Source organism: Doryrhamphus excisus, chromosome 20 (genome assembly GCF_030265055.1).
Source record: "Doryrhamphus excisus isolate RoL2022-K1 chromosome 20, RoL_Dexc_1.0, whole genome shotgun sequence".
NCBI classification, from domain to species: Eukaryota; Metazoa; Chordata; class Actinopteri; order Syngnathiformes; family Syngnathidae; genus Doryrhamphus; species Doryrhamphus excisus.
The window spans coordinates 10,402,270-10,416,839 of NC_080485.1; the positions used below are offsets into that span (position 1 = coordinate 10,402,270).

General features: G+C 41.7%; 1 protein-coding gene across 13 annotated transcripts in view; it reads left to right on the top strand.

Annotated features, from left to right (window-relative positions):
- The window catches only part of wdpcp (WD repeat containing planar cell polarity effector), a 104,720-nt gene that overhangs the window by 45,307 nt on the left and 44,843 nt on the right, over positions 1-14,570 (top strand). For all 13 annotated transcript variants that reach the window (XM_058058182.1, XM_058058189.1, XM_058058183.1 and 10 more), the window contains 6 exons: positions 3,912-3,956; positions 6,251-6,301; positions 7,608-7,678; positions 9,219-9,278; positions 9,392-9,506; positions 13,308-13,444. In XM_058058182.1, the coding sequence (XP_057914165.1) occupies positions 3,912-3,956; positions 6,251-6,301; positions 7,608-7,678; positions 9,219-9,278; positions 9,392-9,506; positions 13,308-13,444 (479 nt within the window). The remainder of the gene's footprint in view (positions 1-3,911; positions 3,957-6,250; positions 6,302-7,607; positions 7,679-9,218; positions 9,279-9,391; positions 9,507-13,307; positions 13,445-14,570) is intronic.

The following is a 14,570-nucleotide window of genomic DNA, read 5'->3' on the forward strand; positions in this document are numbered from 1 at the left end:
TTTTACAGCAGAGAACTAGTGATAGTGAGGAAAAATATAAGCGTTATAAGAACAAACTAACTACTATTATGAGAACTCAAAAAAAGGAATACTACAGTAAAATGTTGGAGGACAGTAAAAATAATATACAAAAAACTTGGAAGGTAATCAATTCTATCATTCAGAATAAAAATAATAATTCAGAACTTCCTGATTTTTTTATAAATAAAGTTAATGATAGAGTGGATGATTTAAAAAATATTGTTGACGAGTTCAATGACTACTTTGTAGATGTTGGAGCTTCTTTGGCAAAACAGATTACTGTATCTGATGACAACAAAAACATGTTTAAAAATTTGATCAACACTAATGTTAGTTCTATGTTTCTAAGTGGGGTACATGAAACTGACATTATTGAAATTGTAAGAAAATTAAAAAATAAGAGATCACTCGACATCCATTCCATTGATACAGTAATTATTAAAGATGTTATTGATTATATTGTCAGACCTTTGACCTATGTTTGTAATCTGTCTTTTCAAAAAGGGACCTTTCCTGACAACATGAAGTTAGCAAAAGTGATCCCAATTTATAAAAATGGTGACAAACACTGTATGGAAAATTACAGACCAATATCACTTTTGCCACAATTTTCAAAAATTTTAGAGAAATTGTTTGTGAAACAATTAAATCTCTTCATTCATAAAAATAAATTATTAAGTGAAAATCAATACGGATTCAGAGAAGGTAGAACTACTGCATTTGCAGTAATGCAAATGGTAGAAGAAATATCAAATGCAAATGAAAATGGTGAGTGTTCTATTGGTCTGTATATTGATCTGCAGAAGGCTTTTGATACCATAGATCACAGACAGTTATTGAAGAAATTAGAGATGTATGGAATACGAGGGGTTGCTCATTCTTGGTTGGAAAGTTATTTAGGTAATAGACACCAGTGTGTACAAATCAATAACACTAGTTCAGCACTTAGAAAGATCACATGTGGTGTACCACAAGGATCAGTGATTGGTCCAATATTGTTCATTCTCTATATCAATGACATCTGCAATGTAACTGGTTTTTTTAGATATGTAATATTTGCAGATGATACCAATTTGTTTTGCTCTGGTAAGAATTTAAAGGAACTTTTGCGTTGTGTAGAAATGGAGCTGGAAAATCTCAAGACTTGGTTTGATGTCAATAAATTATCTTTAAATATTAAGAAAACAAAATTTATGGTTTTTGGGAATCTAAATGAAAGCGATTGTAATGTTAAACTGAAAATCTGTAATGTCGACATTGAAAGAGTTTCTGAGACTAAATTCCTTGGGGTTGTCATTGATCAAAAATTAACATGGAAACAACACACTGAATATATCAAAGGGAAAATGTCAAAATCACTTGCAATCCTTTATAAATCCAGATATGTATTGAATTCCAAGGCTTTGCATTTGATCTACAATTCATTGATTGTTCCCTACATATCTTACTGTGTGGAATTGTGGGGATCCACTTTTAAAAGCACCATAAATTCAATAATAAAACTGCAAAAACGAGCAATACGTATCATTAATAAGGCTGATTATTATGCTCACACGGAGCCACTTTTTCTAAATTCTCATGTCATGAAATTTTACGATTTGTTTTATTATAAAATAATGCAAATTATGTTCAGAGCAAAATCAAAAACGCTCCCTGACTCAATACAGAAGTTCTTTTCAATTCAGGAGAGTCCCTATAATCTCAGAGGTGTTTGTAAATTTACTGTACAAAAAGCTAAAAAAGGTATGAAAAGGAGATGCGTCTCCATCACTGGAGTTAAATTCTGGAATGATGCCAACATAAATTTAAAAACATGTCATTCCTTTTTGGCTTTTAAGAAAATGGTTTGTAAAGCTATTTTTGAAGTTTATAAGTGTGATTAATTTTCTGTTGTTGTTTCTTTGCTTTTCTGGAGGTTGGTAGCCTAAAAAGCTGAAATTATAGGATAGGCTTTTATAAGCAGTTTGCTTCTGCCTATGCCTTTTCAGTCATTATTATTCAACACATGAATTTTGATTTTGTGATTATGTTATTGATGTCAATATTGTGTACAATATTTGGTGTTGTCATGACTGAATAAAAAAAAAAAAAAAAAAAAAAAAAAAAAAAAAAAAAAAAAAGACCAATCAAAAACAAGCTCCAGGCTGAAAATGGCCCCCCAAGCTGCACTTTGAATGCACCTGTTATGTTTAAAGTAACTCATTTTGTCATGTAATAGTACATTTAATGTACAAAAAACTGTAGTAAACATGAACTTCCTCATCTGTCCAAGGGTTTTGTGTTGTACATTTGACATTTTTGTCACTTTTCGTGCTGGCCACCTATCAGTCCATCTCCTCCCGACAGTCAAAAACACTCTGCTTCTCCATTTTCTTGTTTTCGTTCCATTCCGTCTTTCACAGTCTGCTGGACGTTAGAGGAAGATAGTGTCGTTTTTTTTTTTTTTTTGGCTGTTGTGTGTGACTGTGACTTGATGTGTCTCCATTCACGTGTACAGGCGGGTGTGCATCCTGGGTGACACGGCCTTATTTGTTTGCTGTTGTTTTTTTGTTTTTTTTTTACCTACCGCATGGCTTCTATCTTGCAAAAAATATGGTTGGTTAATCTCAGCAAAGACGCCTGCTCGTTGAGGTGTGACTCACCGTATCACAACCTTATACTGTCAGTGTATACATCGACCTTAAAAGCAGGAAGAATATTGATTTTTAACACAGCCAACCACAATGTAGACATAAATTTATTAAATTCACCATGCTCAAAAAACAGGAATTTGTATCTGACTTTCATAATACAGTATAAAAGTTAAATGTGAGTATGTCAAAAAAATTGTCTTACAAATCTACCATGGGGCGGCACGGCGGTCTAGTGGTTAGCGCGCAGACCTCACAGCTAGGAGACCAGGGTTCAATTCCACCCTCGGCCATCTCTGTGTGGGGTTTGCATGTTCTCCCCGTGCATGCGTGGGTTTTCTCCGGGTACTCCGGTTTCCTCCCACATTCCAAAAACATGCTAGGTTGATCGGTGGCTCCAAATTGTCCATAGGTATGAATGTGAGTGTGAATGGTTGTTTGTCTATATGTGCCCTGTGATTGGCTGGCGACCAGTCCAGGGTGTACCCCGCCTCCCGCCCAAAGACAGCTGGGATAGGCTCCAGCGACCCTTGTGAGGAAAAAGCGGTAGAAAATGAATGAATGAATGAATTCTACCATGTTTTAAACGAAAAGAAAGAAAATAAATATCTTTATCGCATATACAACATAGTGACATTTATCTCTGCATTTGATTGACCCCAGTGGGCATCGTCGGGGCCAGCAACTTGGTCAGTGAAACATCCACGTGTGGGTGACCTAGGCCAAGTGTGTGAAGTGTGTGTGTGTGTCCCGTCAGCTCTCTTTTGTATTAACGTGTCCCGGCCTCAGCAACAGCGTCGGCATGATAAAGAAATGATGTGTTGTGCGAATCTGAGTTTTGGACCCTACAGGAATAACACGGAGGAGGAAAAGCTCACCTCAGCAATTTGTGCGTGCGTGCGTGTGTGTGCGTGTCACAGATTTGTGTGTTGTAGCTCACTTGCTGTGTGTATTTTTTTAACGTACATGTGTCAATTAGGGTTGTCTCTCAGATGGGCATACTCAATAACCCCTCTTTTTCATTCTGGCTTGGACTCATCACACACCCTCATGCCTCCTTCCCTCCCCGCTGTGGTCTTATCTAAAGCATGGTGCTGGCAGACGGGACAGGCCAGTGGCTGATAGCGATTGTTTATCCCACGGTGCAGAATTGCTGATTTGTCTTGTGCTGCTGCGTTTTTTTTTTTTTTTGTTTTTTTTTCCCTGACAGTGAGATGCTCATCTATCTCTCTCTCCTCTCTCTCTCTCTCTCACCCACAGATACAGATATTGGCACCTATCAGTACTACGATAAAGGAGAGCCAGGTAAATAGTGTTTATATTGAGTTTGTGTTTAAGATAAGTTGTATTTGTTTTCACAATGCTCACATTAGACGCAAGCACACATAAGCCGTATTGGCCCTTGGAATTATAGCTGCTTTTTGGGGGTCTTTGGGGGTCTTTCATCATTCCTGTGCACACAGAATCTGTAGTGTGTAGGATTTACATGCTAAAACCTTATACACACACATGTGCACAGGTTTATTATTAGGCCCTCTTTCTCTTTCCCTCCCTGTGTTGCTGTTGACCCGGGGTCTGGCCACAAAGCGATAGAAGAACTAAACTGTTGACTTTGTCCTAGATCACATAGCAAGAGGCCCTGTGTAGTACATACCCGTGTTGCCTCAGGACAAAAAGGCTTTGCTGTAGCGCCGGGAAGCGCTCAAAATGTTACCCTACTGCTTTAGCGTATAGTACAAGCTAAGTGATGCAGTAAAAGACACATTTTGAATTGTGAATATTTGCAGCTAAGAAGGTCATTTATAATGGAAAAGTTTTAAAAATAATTTATGTTATATGTGTTAAGTCTTATATATGTTATAAGTCTGGGCACGACGGTCCAGTGGTTAGCGCGCAGACCTCACAGCTAGGAGACCAGGGTTCAATTCCACCCTCGGCCATCTCTGTGTGGAGTTTGCATGTTCTCCCCGTGCATGCGTGGGTTTTCTCCGGGTACTCCGGTTTCCTCCCACATTCCAAAAACATGCTAGGTGTCTTGGCCACACTACTTGCAGTACATGTGTGTGTGTGTGTTTTTTCCAACCAGATTTCAGCTGCTGTGTGTTGCCATGTCAATATAATTTGCCCATGGTATTCAGAATCAGTGCTGGTGGATGTCACTGAAACCAGAGGTCCCCAAGCACTGTGCCTCGGTCCTTTCGTGGGACTAAACCGGGATGCAGGAAACTTTCAGATGCAATGATTTCTCTAAAATGTACTTTCTAAAAAAAAAACTATTAAAAAATACAAATTAATTTGTAAATAACTGCATAAAATTTTATTCAGGCGGCACAGCGGTCGAGTGGTTAGCGCGCAGACCTCACAGCTAGGAGACCAGGGTTCAATTCCACCCTTGGCCATCTCTTTGTGGAGTTTGCATGTTCTCCCCGTGCATGCGTGGGTTTTCTCCGGGTACTCCGGTTTCCTCTCACATTCCAAAAACATGCTAGGTTAATTGGCCACTCCAAATTGTCCATAGGTATGAATGTGAGTGTGAATGGTTGTTTTGTCTATATGTGCCCTGTGATTGGCTGGCGACCAGTCCAAAGTGTACCCCGCCTCACGCCCGAAGACAGCTGGGATAGGCTCCAGCACCCCTCGCAACCCTTGTGAGGAAAAGCGGTAGAAAATGAATGAATGAATGAATGAATGTTAAGTCTGGCCTGGTAATCTGCACACATAGCAGAGTTGCCAACTCTCCCAGATTCTGCTGAAGACCTTACCAATTCACTCAGTAGCAGCTGAGAGACATTGGTATGGATTTGGGGGGACTCTCTTGTCTTTAATGCCTTATTCTCCACCTGTGTGTTTTTAGTCCTCGTCTCTTTTCATTGATCTGTGTACACTTGTGTGTCTTTTCTTTTCCTTGATATCATCCTTGATGTTGCAATACTCTTGATATCAGAGTGCAGAGTATTGCAACATTTTCACACATGATTGTAACAATAGCCGAGGTCTTGCTTTCATTGCAAACTGTAGCTTATGTCACACCATGCTTTGCCTGCAGCTGGAACATATGCAATAAAACAATTCCACACTATGTAAACAATATGATGAAATATAATCATATTTGCTGTTACTTCATTTGTCACTGTAACTGTGCTGATGTCCTACTCTGACATGTTGTCCTTTTAAGCAGCTGCAATGTCTTCCTCTGTTAGAGTTGAGATCTTCGTCTCCCCACTAGAGGGAGACCCAGGCTCACTCGACTGGCCTCGGGGGTCCCCTGCAGCCAAAAAACACATCAGCCCTCCCTGTCCGGGCCCTGTAGCAGGTGCCCATGTCTGGGCCTGTCTGCCCCCCCCCCCAACCCCTTTATCTGATTAATACTACTTATTCAGGAGGTGTCCCTGCCTGCCAGAGGGCCTTGCAACTAGGCTGGCCACCGTCTTGCTCACTGCGACCCCGGCAAGAGGCACAGTTGTGGGTCGCACTTTGCCAAAACAGCTTAATGGAGTCATGGTGGCGTTTGAGCTCCCTGCAGTGTTGTTATTTCTAACTATTGTTAAAAATAAAAAATAAAAAGACACGTGTAACTTTTAATGTGTTTCTATTTGCAGGCAATCTCTTGGAGCATCACTATTACAATGAGAAACTGCATTTCAGTGAAGGTAAATGTAATTTCTTCAAGCTGTAGGTGTGCCACTGTTTGTTAGCATCTTCCTTTTATTCCCCATCACATCCCTCCCATTCTGTGCTTTTTTCCCCCCCAGTAGTGGAACACAAACACCCTTATCAGGAGACAAACACTCACAATCCCTGACTCACCCCGTTCACCCAACCCACATTTACATGCATATCTGTTTACCTCCTCTTCACACTCATTCTTAATGGAAAAGCCCACTCCTTAAATGGTTATTTTTAGCTGATGCATCCCATTGAAAACAACAGTCGGCCCTTTTTCCTCCTATTTGAAGTCTGGGTACTTTATACAGTATGTGGGCAGGAGCAGATACTCAAATTCAATTATCTGTTCTTTTTATTTCTCTCGCTGGTTAACCACCAGAGATGGAGAGGGGCGGAAATGAACATGAAGGGGCCTTCGCACGTGTCCCCGATATGTGCCACTAACCGAGAGGTTGCGTCGGGGAGATAACTTGAGTGCGCACAATTAAGTATGTACTTCTCCTCAAGGACCGGTTTGTGTGTTTTTTGAAAGGACATTTGGCTTTCAGTGTGGCTACTTCACGCTAAAAGACTTAAGACTTGCGCTGCTCTGGGGATGGCTTTCGGATTGAAAACCACTTATTTGTTCGTATTGTGTTTTTAAAACATTGGATTCACAGATAAATATACTCTCTGCAGTAGACATAGTATTTATAATTGTTGACTACACCATACTGAAAACAGTTTTTAATATTTTGCTCCTCTGACGTAGCTCAATGTGATTCGGTACAGGGTGTAGTTGGTACTAATTGGGTTGTAGTAAATGCATAAAAGTATGAGTACTTTGAAAATATAATGCAAAAATTGCATATCTGTCTGTAATCATCAAATTAGTTCTATTCTTTTAGAACATGCTTAGCATCAGTTTTTAATATTTTGCTCCTCTGACGTAGCTCAATGTGATTCGGTACAGGGTGTAGTTGGTACTAATTGGGTTGTAGTAAATGCATAAACGTATGAATATTTTGAAAATATAATGCAAAAATGGCATATCTGTCTGTAATCATCAAATTAGTTCTATTCTTTTAGAACATGCTTAGCATCACATTTGAAACTACTTCCTCATCTTCAGCTCATCTTATCTTGTCAGCACCTTTTATTTGGCACCTTGACCCCTGTCACTCCAACCCAACCTAAATGTCTTGATTTTTGTTCACATTCTTCCGACTTTTTTTTTCTGTCCTGATTTCTCCTGTTTCTGTTTTTTTTAAGTTCAAGTCACATGATCTACCGATTGGTTTTGTCTTTTAGCTCGAGGCTACTCTTGGACCCCCGCAAACCGCCGACCAGAGAGGCTACGTGATTCGCTGAAGGAGCTTGAGGTACCCGCCTCTGCTGTTCAATCCCCGCACCGCAACCCCTCCCATCCTTTTTTTTCCTCTCTCTGGGGATTTTCAGAGTTTTCCCTTTCCGAAACGGTTGATTGATTAACAAATAGGGGCATTCTCTCTCCTTTCTGCCTCTGCCTTCACTCTCCCCGTCATTCTCGTTTGTTCTCTTGCCTCCTGCTTCTCTCTCATCACCTCTCTTTTGGCCGAGCTCTGTCATCGAGGGGGATATTTGAGGGGATCAGGGACCTGCTGGCTGCCCCCTTATCCCTTCCCTTCCTCCCTCCTTCTCTTCCTCCTCCTTTCCTTCCTCTCCCCTCACTCACCCCCAGCTTCACCCCTGTACTTGGGGCAGTTGTACAGACCTGGCTTTGTTTGCTGGAACCTGTCGTCTGTGGCTACACACACACACACACACACGCACACACACACACCTCACTCGTAACCATTGTCTGAAACTAGAAACACCCCAGCTTACCTCCACGCCTCGTCCTTCTCCTCCTCCTCCGTCCTTCTCTCCACCCATCCAATCACCCCAGCTGGGTTTGGAATGTGGCAGGAATGACTGACCTTACACACACACACAAACAATCCAAGCAGGCAGGCAAACCTGTGTTGGCAAGTTATGTGTACTGCCAACACAATAAATGTAAGAGTGTGGAAGGGCAGGTTGTTTTACAGCCATTCACTGTGTTCAGAGAATTAGATGGATGTGTAAGAAAGTGTGTCCTACTATTGCACCAGTTATCAAAATGGGTTGTGCATGTGCTCTGCTCATGGGTACTACAAGACACTATGAGCTACTATTTCCAGTACCTTGTCAGCTGGGATTCCAAACAAGGATAGCAGATATCATGGATGATGTAAAACACTGCTGGTCCCTCGGTGTTTGTGAATGCACGACAAGAAGAGACTATGTTAGCTGGACCTGCTGCTGCACCTCACATGTGGATGCTGCAGTGTTATACTCCACAATCTCCACTTTCCTGATGTTCTCAGTTTCTTTTGTGTCTTTTATTGTAGCTTTGTTTTGGCAGCTTTCCGCAGTACTACTTTCATTCATTCATTCATTTTCTACCGCTTTTTCCTCACAAGGGTCGTGGGGGTGCTGGAGCCTATCCCAGCTGTCTTCAGGCGAGAGGCGGGGTACACCCTGGACTGGTGGGCAGCCAATCACAGGGCACATATAGACAAACAACCATTCACACTCACATTCATACCTATGGACAATTTGGAGTCGCCAATTCACCTAGCATGTTTTTGGAGAAACCGGAGAAAACCGGGGAGAACATGCAAACTCCACACAGAGATGGCCGAGGGTGGAATTGAACCCTGGTCTCCTAGCTGTGAGGTCTGCGCGCTAACCACTAGATCGCCGTGCCGCCTAGTACTACTTTGTTCTAGTTTAATTTATTACTGCTAAGATGGGCCTCGGTGCTGATCCAGATGTTGGAAGGACCAAGTTTACAAACGCATCATTTAACTATGAAGTATGAAGTATGAAAGTATGTTGATCTTTCATTGTCTTATTCAGGAACTGTTGCAGACCAATACCTGTGTTCACACCAGATGGAGGAATAAGCATTGCTGCCAGGTACACACATACTTCTTTCAGCCTTATGGAGTGGTACTTCCTCTACTAATTTTACTGCAATTTGGTGAAAGTGGTTGTCATTTGTCTTTTTTTTTCTTGTGTCCTATTTGCAGCTCATACTGGGCAGTGGCATACTGGTGACCTTGACCCTCAACGGGCTCCAACTTGAGCAAGTGTGCATCGACCGAGTGCTTGTGGGCCGACTGCCAGGCGACACCTTGACTAGCGGTTGGTTAGACTCGAATATAAAATACAACAAATCCTGTTTTTAGCAATACTTTTATTGAGTAAGTTTCCTCCCACCCTACGACCGGTTGTCGACCAGTCCAGAGTGGATCCTGCTTATTGCCCAAAGTTAGCTGGGATAGGCTCCAGCTTACCCATGACTTGTGGTATAGAAAATGAATAGATGGATGTTTCCTCACTTCACACTGTGCTAATAATAATCATCACTTTTGCACATATTGCTTTAAAGAGAGTGAATTTGGCTGTTATGGTGACTTCATCAAGGTGTCAGCATTATTTTGCACAGACGGGCAACCTGTCGCAGACACTGTTTATTACCACAATACATTTACCACAGAAACACATAACAGGTGCCACAGGTGAGCAAGGCGACTCCGGTAGCTAATTGCGGGCAAATCCTTTTGTGTTATGTGTCCAGGGGCCTTCCCTTAAGAGCATCCATCAGTGTTTTTTCCTCCATTGCGCCTTCCTCCAGGGAGTCCCACCTCGACCCCCCCACCCCCCTTTACCGCCTCCCTCCCTCCCTCGTTGCACAACCCTCACTCGGCAGACCTGGCAGGAGAGAATTAGCACCGGCCCAAATCTGCTAATTATTTCTTTCTTTCTGTATCAATTATTTGTTCATAACATCGCCCTCCCTGCTTCCGTGCGGGGTCTCAAGACACCCGATAAAGCCTCAGTAGCGCCTATACACACACACACTTGTTCACACACATGAAAGCCACACATGTATTCATTCATTGTTGTTGTTTTTTTTTTTTTTACCAACAACTGTTTGCTGCAGACTCCCTCACTTTATGTTGCATGAACGCACGCATCACATATGTGCTGTACATACACACTTCCTCAAAGGTACACATCCAGCGAGCTGCCTCCCACTGTGCTCCATTCAAAGCCTCAGAGGCACTAATTATTAGAGTAATGGTTGTGCGAGGGTGGGTTCAAGGGGGGATTGCGTGGGTGTGTGCACGTTAGAAGCTGTTCTCACATCTGTCACTCTGTTAAATTAGCCTACTTAGACAAGCCGAGGAGGCCAGAGTGGAAAGACTCTGGAGTACATTTTGTGATGTGTACTATTAGAGAGACAGTTTTCTGTCATGTTACATGTGACATGTGACACGCCCTAATTTTATTTATAGTATTTAGCTTGTTTACCCCTCTGAAGTTGCACAACAACCTCAGAGGTCGAACTGTCATTATGCAACGTGAACGTTTTTAAATTTTGATGCCGTGACACAAGAGTCCCAGTGACGGCAAAAAAAAAAAGAATAGTGTGACAATAGCCATAGAACCAGACACCACAACGTAGTGATTGTGTCGCAACGGAAATGGTCATTTGTACTGGCTGCTCAGTACAAATGACCAAATCCACAATAATATAGCCTCAGTAATGAAATACCAAGTGGAAAGTGCGCCAAAAATCAGCTGTTTTTAGTCTCTAAAGAGAAATGTTCATCGGGTGCTAATTTTAAATAGTACATTCTTAAATTCGACATTTGCAGTTCCAATATCTTCATTCAGTTCATGGCTTGCCAGCTGTAGTTTTTGTTTTAAAGGTGTGACCGAACAAAACATTTGGAAAGAAACCTGAATAGTATTTGAATGCAGACAATAATCCTACAATAAATACTGTATTGGGGAGAGCTACTCTATTCCATATCATGCAACAATGATGGATTACTGTCCTTTCTTAAACTTTGAATTATCTGTGTTGCCTGCATTGCTGTATTTCCGATATTGCATCACAGAGAGCGCTAGATTACATAGGTTTACACCATCAAAGTATTAGCGACGTCCTCCAGGCGAGCTGCACAGATGCTTCGTGATTAAGCATCCTTAAGTGATTTTTCATAGCTAGTTTCATTTACTCGTGTTTTAAATGTGCTTTGGTTAAGCCCATTGGCCTCTTATGTCAACATGCTGCTGAAGAGATGGCATTAAATGGATTTAGGGCGGGGATGTGCGATTCTGTCTGTTTGGATATGGTGGGGGTCATGCACATGCTTGAACATGCTTAAAGTTTAGTTTTGTGCTTGCGGGTGTGAATGTATGGCACTGTATATAATGTGTTAATTTTTGCATACAGTATGTGAAACATGGCTGTACTCCTTAGTACTGTATGCAAGCATGGGGGCGGGGGGGGGGGGGGGGGATCAGGATGGTCTGGACTATAATGCCAAATCAACCACCTGGTCCCACATTGAGCCATGGCCTGGTCTCATATCCTCGCCTTCATTTGGGAATGAATGGGATTAATCCTAATCCCGTTTATAGACACCCATAGAGATCAATGCAAAACTGAATTTAACTCTGATTTGCCTTTTAATCTATCACAAAGATGCTTAATATTGCATTAACTGTTGTGTCTAAAATCCAGTGTGTGGCTCATAACTTTATTTTGTGATGGATTTTAAGCCTTGAACCCATTTTGACAAATGCTTCATAATCCAACAGACGGATAGCAGCGCCTCCACTGACCTGATTTATGTTCATTTTTCTTCATTTTTAAGCATTTTCTCCCTTTTTCCTTGTGAATATGTTCGTATTAATTTAGAACAGACGATTTATTTGAAGTGTAATCATAGCACTACGCTTGCATGTAGACACACACACACAGACCGTGGTTAATTGTCGGTTAGATTTCCAAATCTCGGGGTGCAGTCTTACTCGTTCAACTCAAAGCAGCATATCTGAGAGACATGTGTTACAACCCCCCCCTCCCTTCTTTTCCGTTTAATTGGTTTCATAAACAGATTAATTTGAAGGAGGGGGGGAGGTCTTAATTGCTAATCAGCATTTCCATGTGGCTCCTGAAGAGTTGAACAGGATCGACTGTGTTTTCACAAAAAGAAATAAGGCCTTCAAGCTTGTCGAATTCTGAGCGGAACGGAAAATAGGGAAGAAGGGAGAACACAGGGAGCAGCAGAGAGGGAAACGGGACACAAAGTAGGAAGGAAGCCAGGAATACAAATAGGAATGAGGCAAAGTGGTAAACATGGATGCTACACAGACAAAAGTATTCAAACTCATTTGATCAGTCAGGCTTGGCCTCATTACCTTTTATTTAGCCGTGAATTGTAATTCTTCATTTTTGCAAGACATTTCACTTTATATACTGTTTTGTAAAAGTCTGATAGCCTTCTGTTAAGTTTGGATAATCCTCCATTTTGGCAGTGGTTCATTCAGCAGAGCATAAAAAATATATTTAATGCATTTAACTTGCTGCTATCCAGCTGGTGCTGCTGCTTTAAAAAAAACTAAGCAAACAGAGCCGTTTCCAGCTCACGTAAGCCCCTCCCCTTTTAGGATGAAGATCACAGTCGTCCCTCCTTTGTTGTGCTTAAGTGATTCAATATTTACTGTATTAATTGAATATTTTTGTAGTTATAGCATAGAAAATCCATTCATTACTTTGTACATACGATTTTTGCCATTATTAGAGCCCCGTAGACATGAAATAACACCCCACAGTCACCTTTACACTCTTATTATTCATTGTTTGTAACACTTAGGCTCGAAGACCTCACAAATCCACAAAAAGTCCCGCAGTCACACTCCAGACTCTTGTGGAAAATCTTCCCCAGAGTGAGTGTAGCTGTCGTAGCTACAAGGAAGAACACCACCACATTTTACTCATCACTTCCTGTCAGTGGAATGACCAGGTCCCCATGCTTTTGTCCATACTATGTATACATCCATATGTTATATTACCGTCTTTGCATCATACCCTCAAGCATCCCTTCATTACATTTAATGAGAAATGTGTCCGTGTTCCTTTGGCAGCGGTGCTGAGCGACAGGCTGATTCTGCTGTCCTTCCTAAAGCAGAGCCAAGTCGCTGCGGTTTTCCTCGGCAAAAAGAACCAGGACTCCCAGGAGGCTGGCAGGGACACAGACAAACTCTCAGCTTCTGAAATAAAGGTACAGTGCAACACACAAACGCACACACACACATACCAGTGGTGTGTCATCAGGGCCAGCAAAGCCTTCTCTGCTAGCCTAAACACTGCAGAAGCACTGACCTACATTTACGATTGAATTCTAGTATGTGTTCCATGAAATTGTATTGATGTATTCCCAATGGTCTATTATCTTTATTTCATAGGGTGTCTCTTGGCTGCACTTCTTCCAGTACGTGTGTGTGTGTGTGTGTGTGTGTGTGTGTGTGTTTTTCCCAACCAGATTTCAGCTGCTGTGTGTTGCCATGTCAATATAATCTGCCCATGGTATTCAGAATCAGTGCTGATGGATGTCACTGAAACCAGAGGTCCCCAACCAGTGTGCCTCGGTCCTTTAGTGGGACTAAACCGGGATGCAGGAAACTTTCAGATGCAATGATTTTTCTAAAAGGTTTTTCTAAAAAAAAAACCTATTAAAAAATACAAATTAATTTGTAAATAACTGCATAAAATTTTATTCAGGCGGCACGGTGTTAGGGTGGTTAGCTCGCAGACCTCACAGCTAGGAGACCAGGGTTCAATTCCACCCTCGGCCATCTCTGTGTGGAGTTTGCATGTTCTCCCCGTGCATGCGTGGGTTTTCTCCGGGTACTCCGGTTTCCTCCCACATTCCAAAAACATGCTAGGTTAATTAGCGACTCCAAATTGTCCATAGGTATGAATGTGAGTGTGAATGATGATGGTGAATGGTGAATTTGTCTATATGTGTCCTGTGATTGGCTGGCGACCAGTCCAGGGTGTACCCCGCCTCTCGCCCAAAGACAGCTGGGATAGGCTCCAGCACCCACCGCGACCCTCGTGAGGAAAAGCGGTAGAAAATGAATGAATGAAAATGTTATTCAAATGCATATCAATTTTGGAAATATGGTCTATTATTTTATTCAAATAATATTTTTGAATATATATTCTCATTCGTTGGTCCTCGATGGAACCATAGTTGAATTTTAGTGTCACTTTTGGTGCATTCAGCAAGTGCTATGATTTAAGTCTGCATATACATTTGATACCAAATTGGAAGGGAAAGCTTAGCAGCACATGAGCATAGCAGTATCTAAAGTATTAGTGCTAAGATACACCTTTTGGCGCAT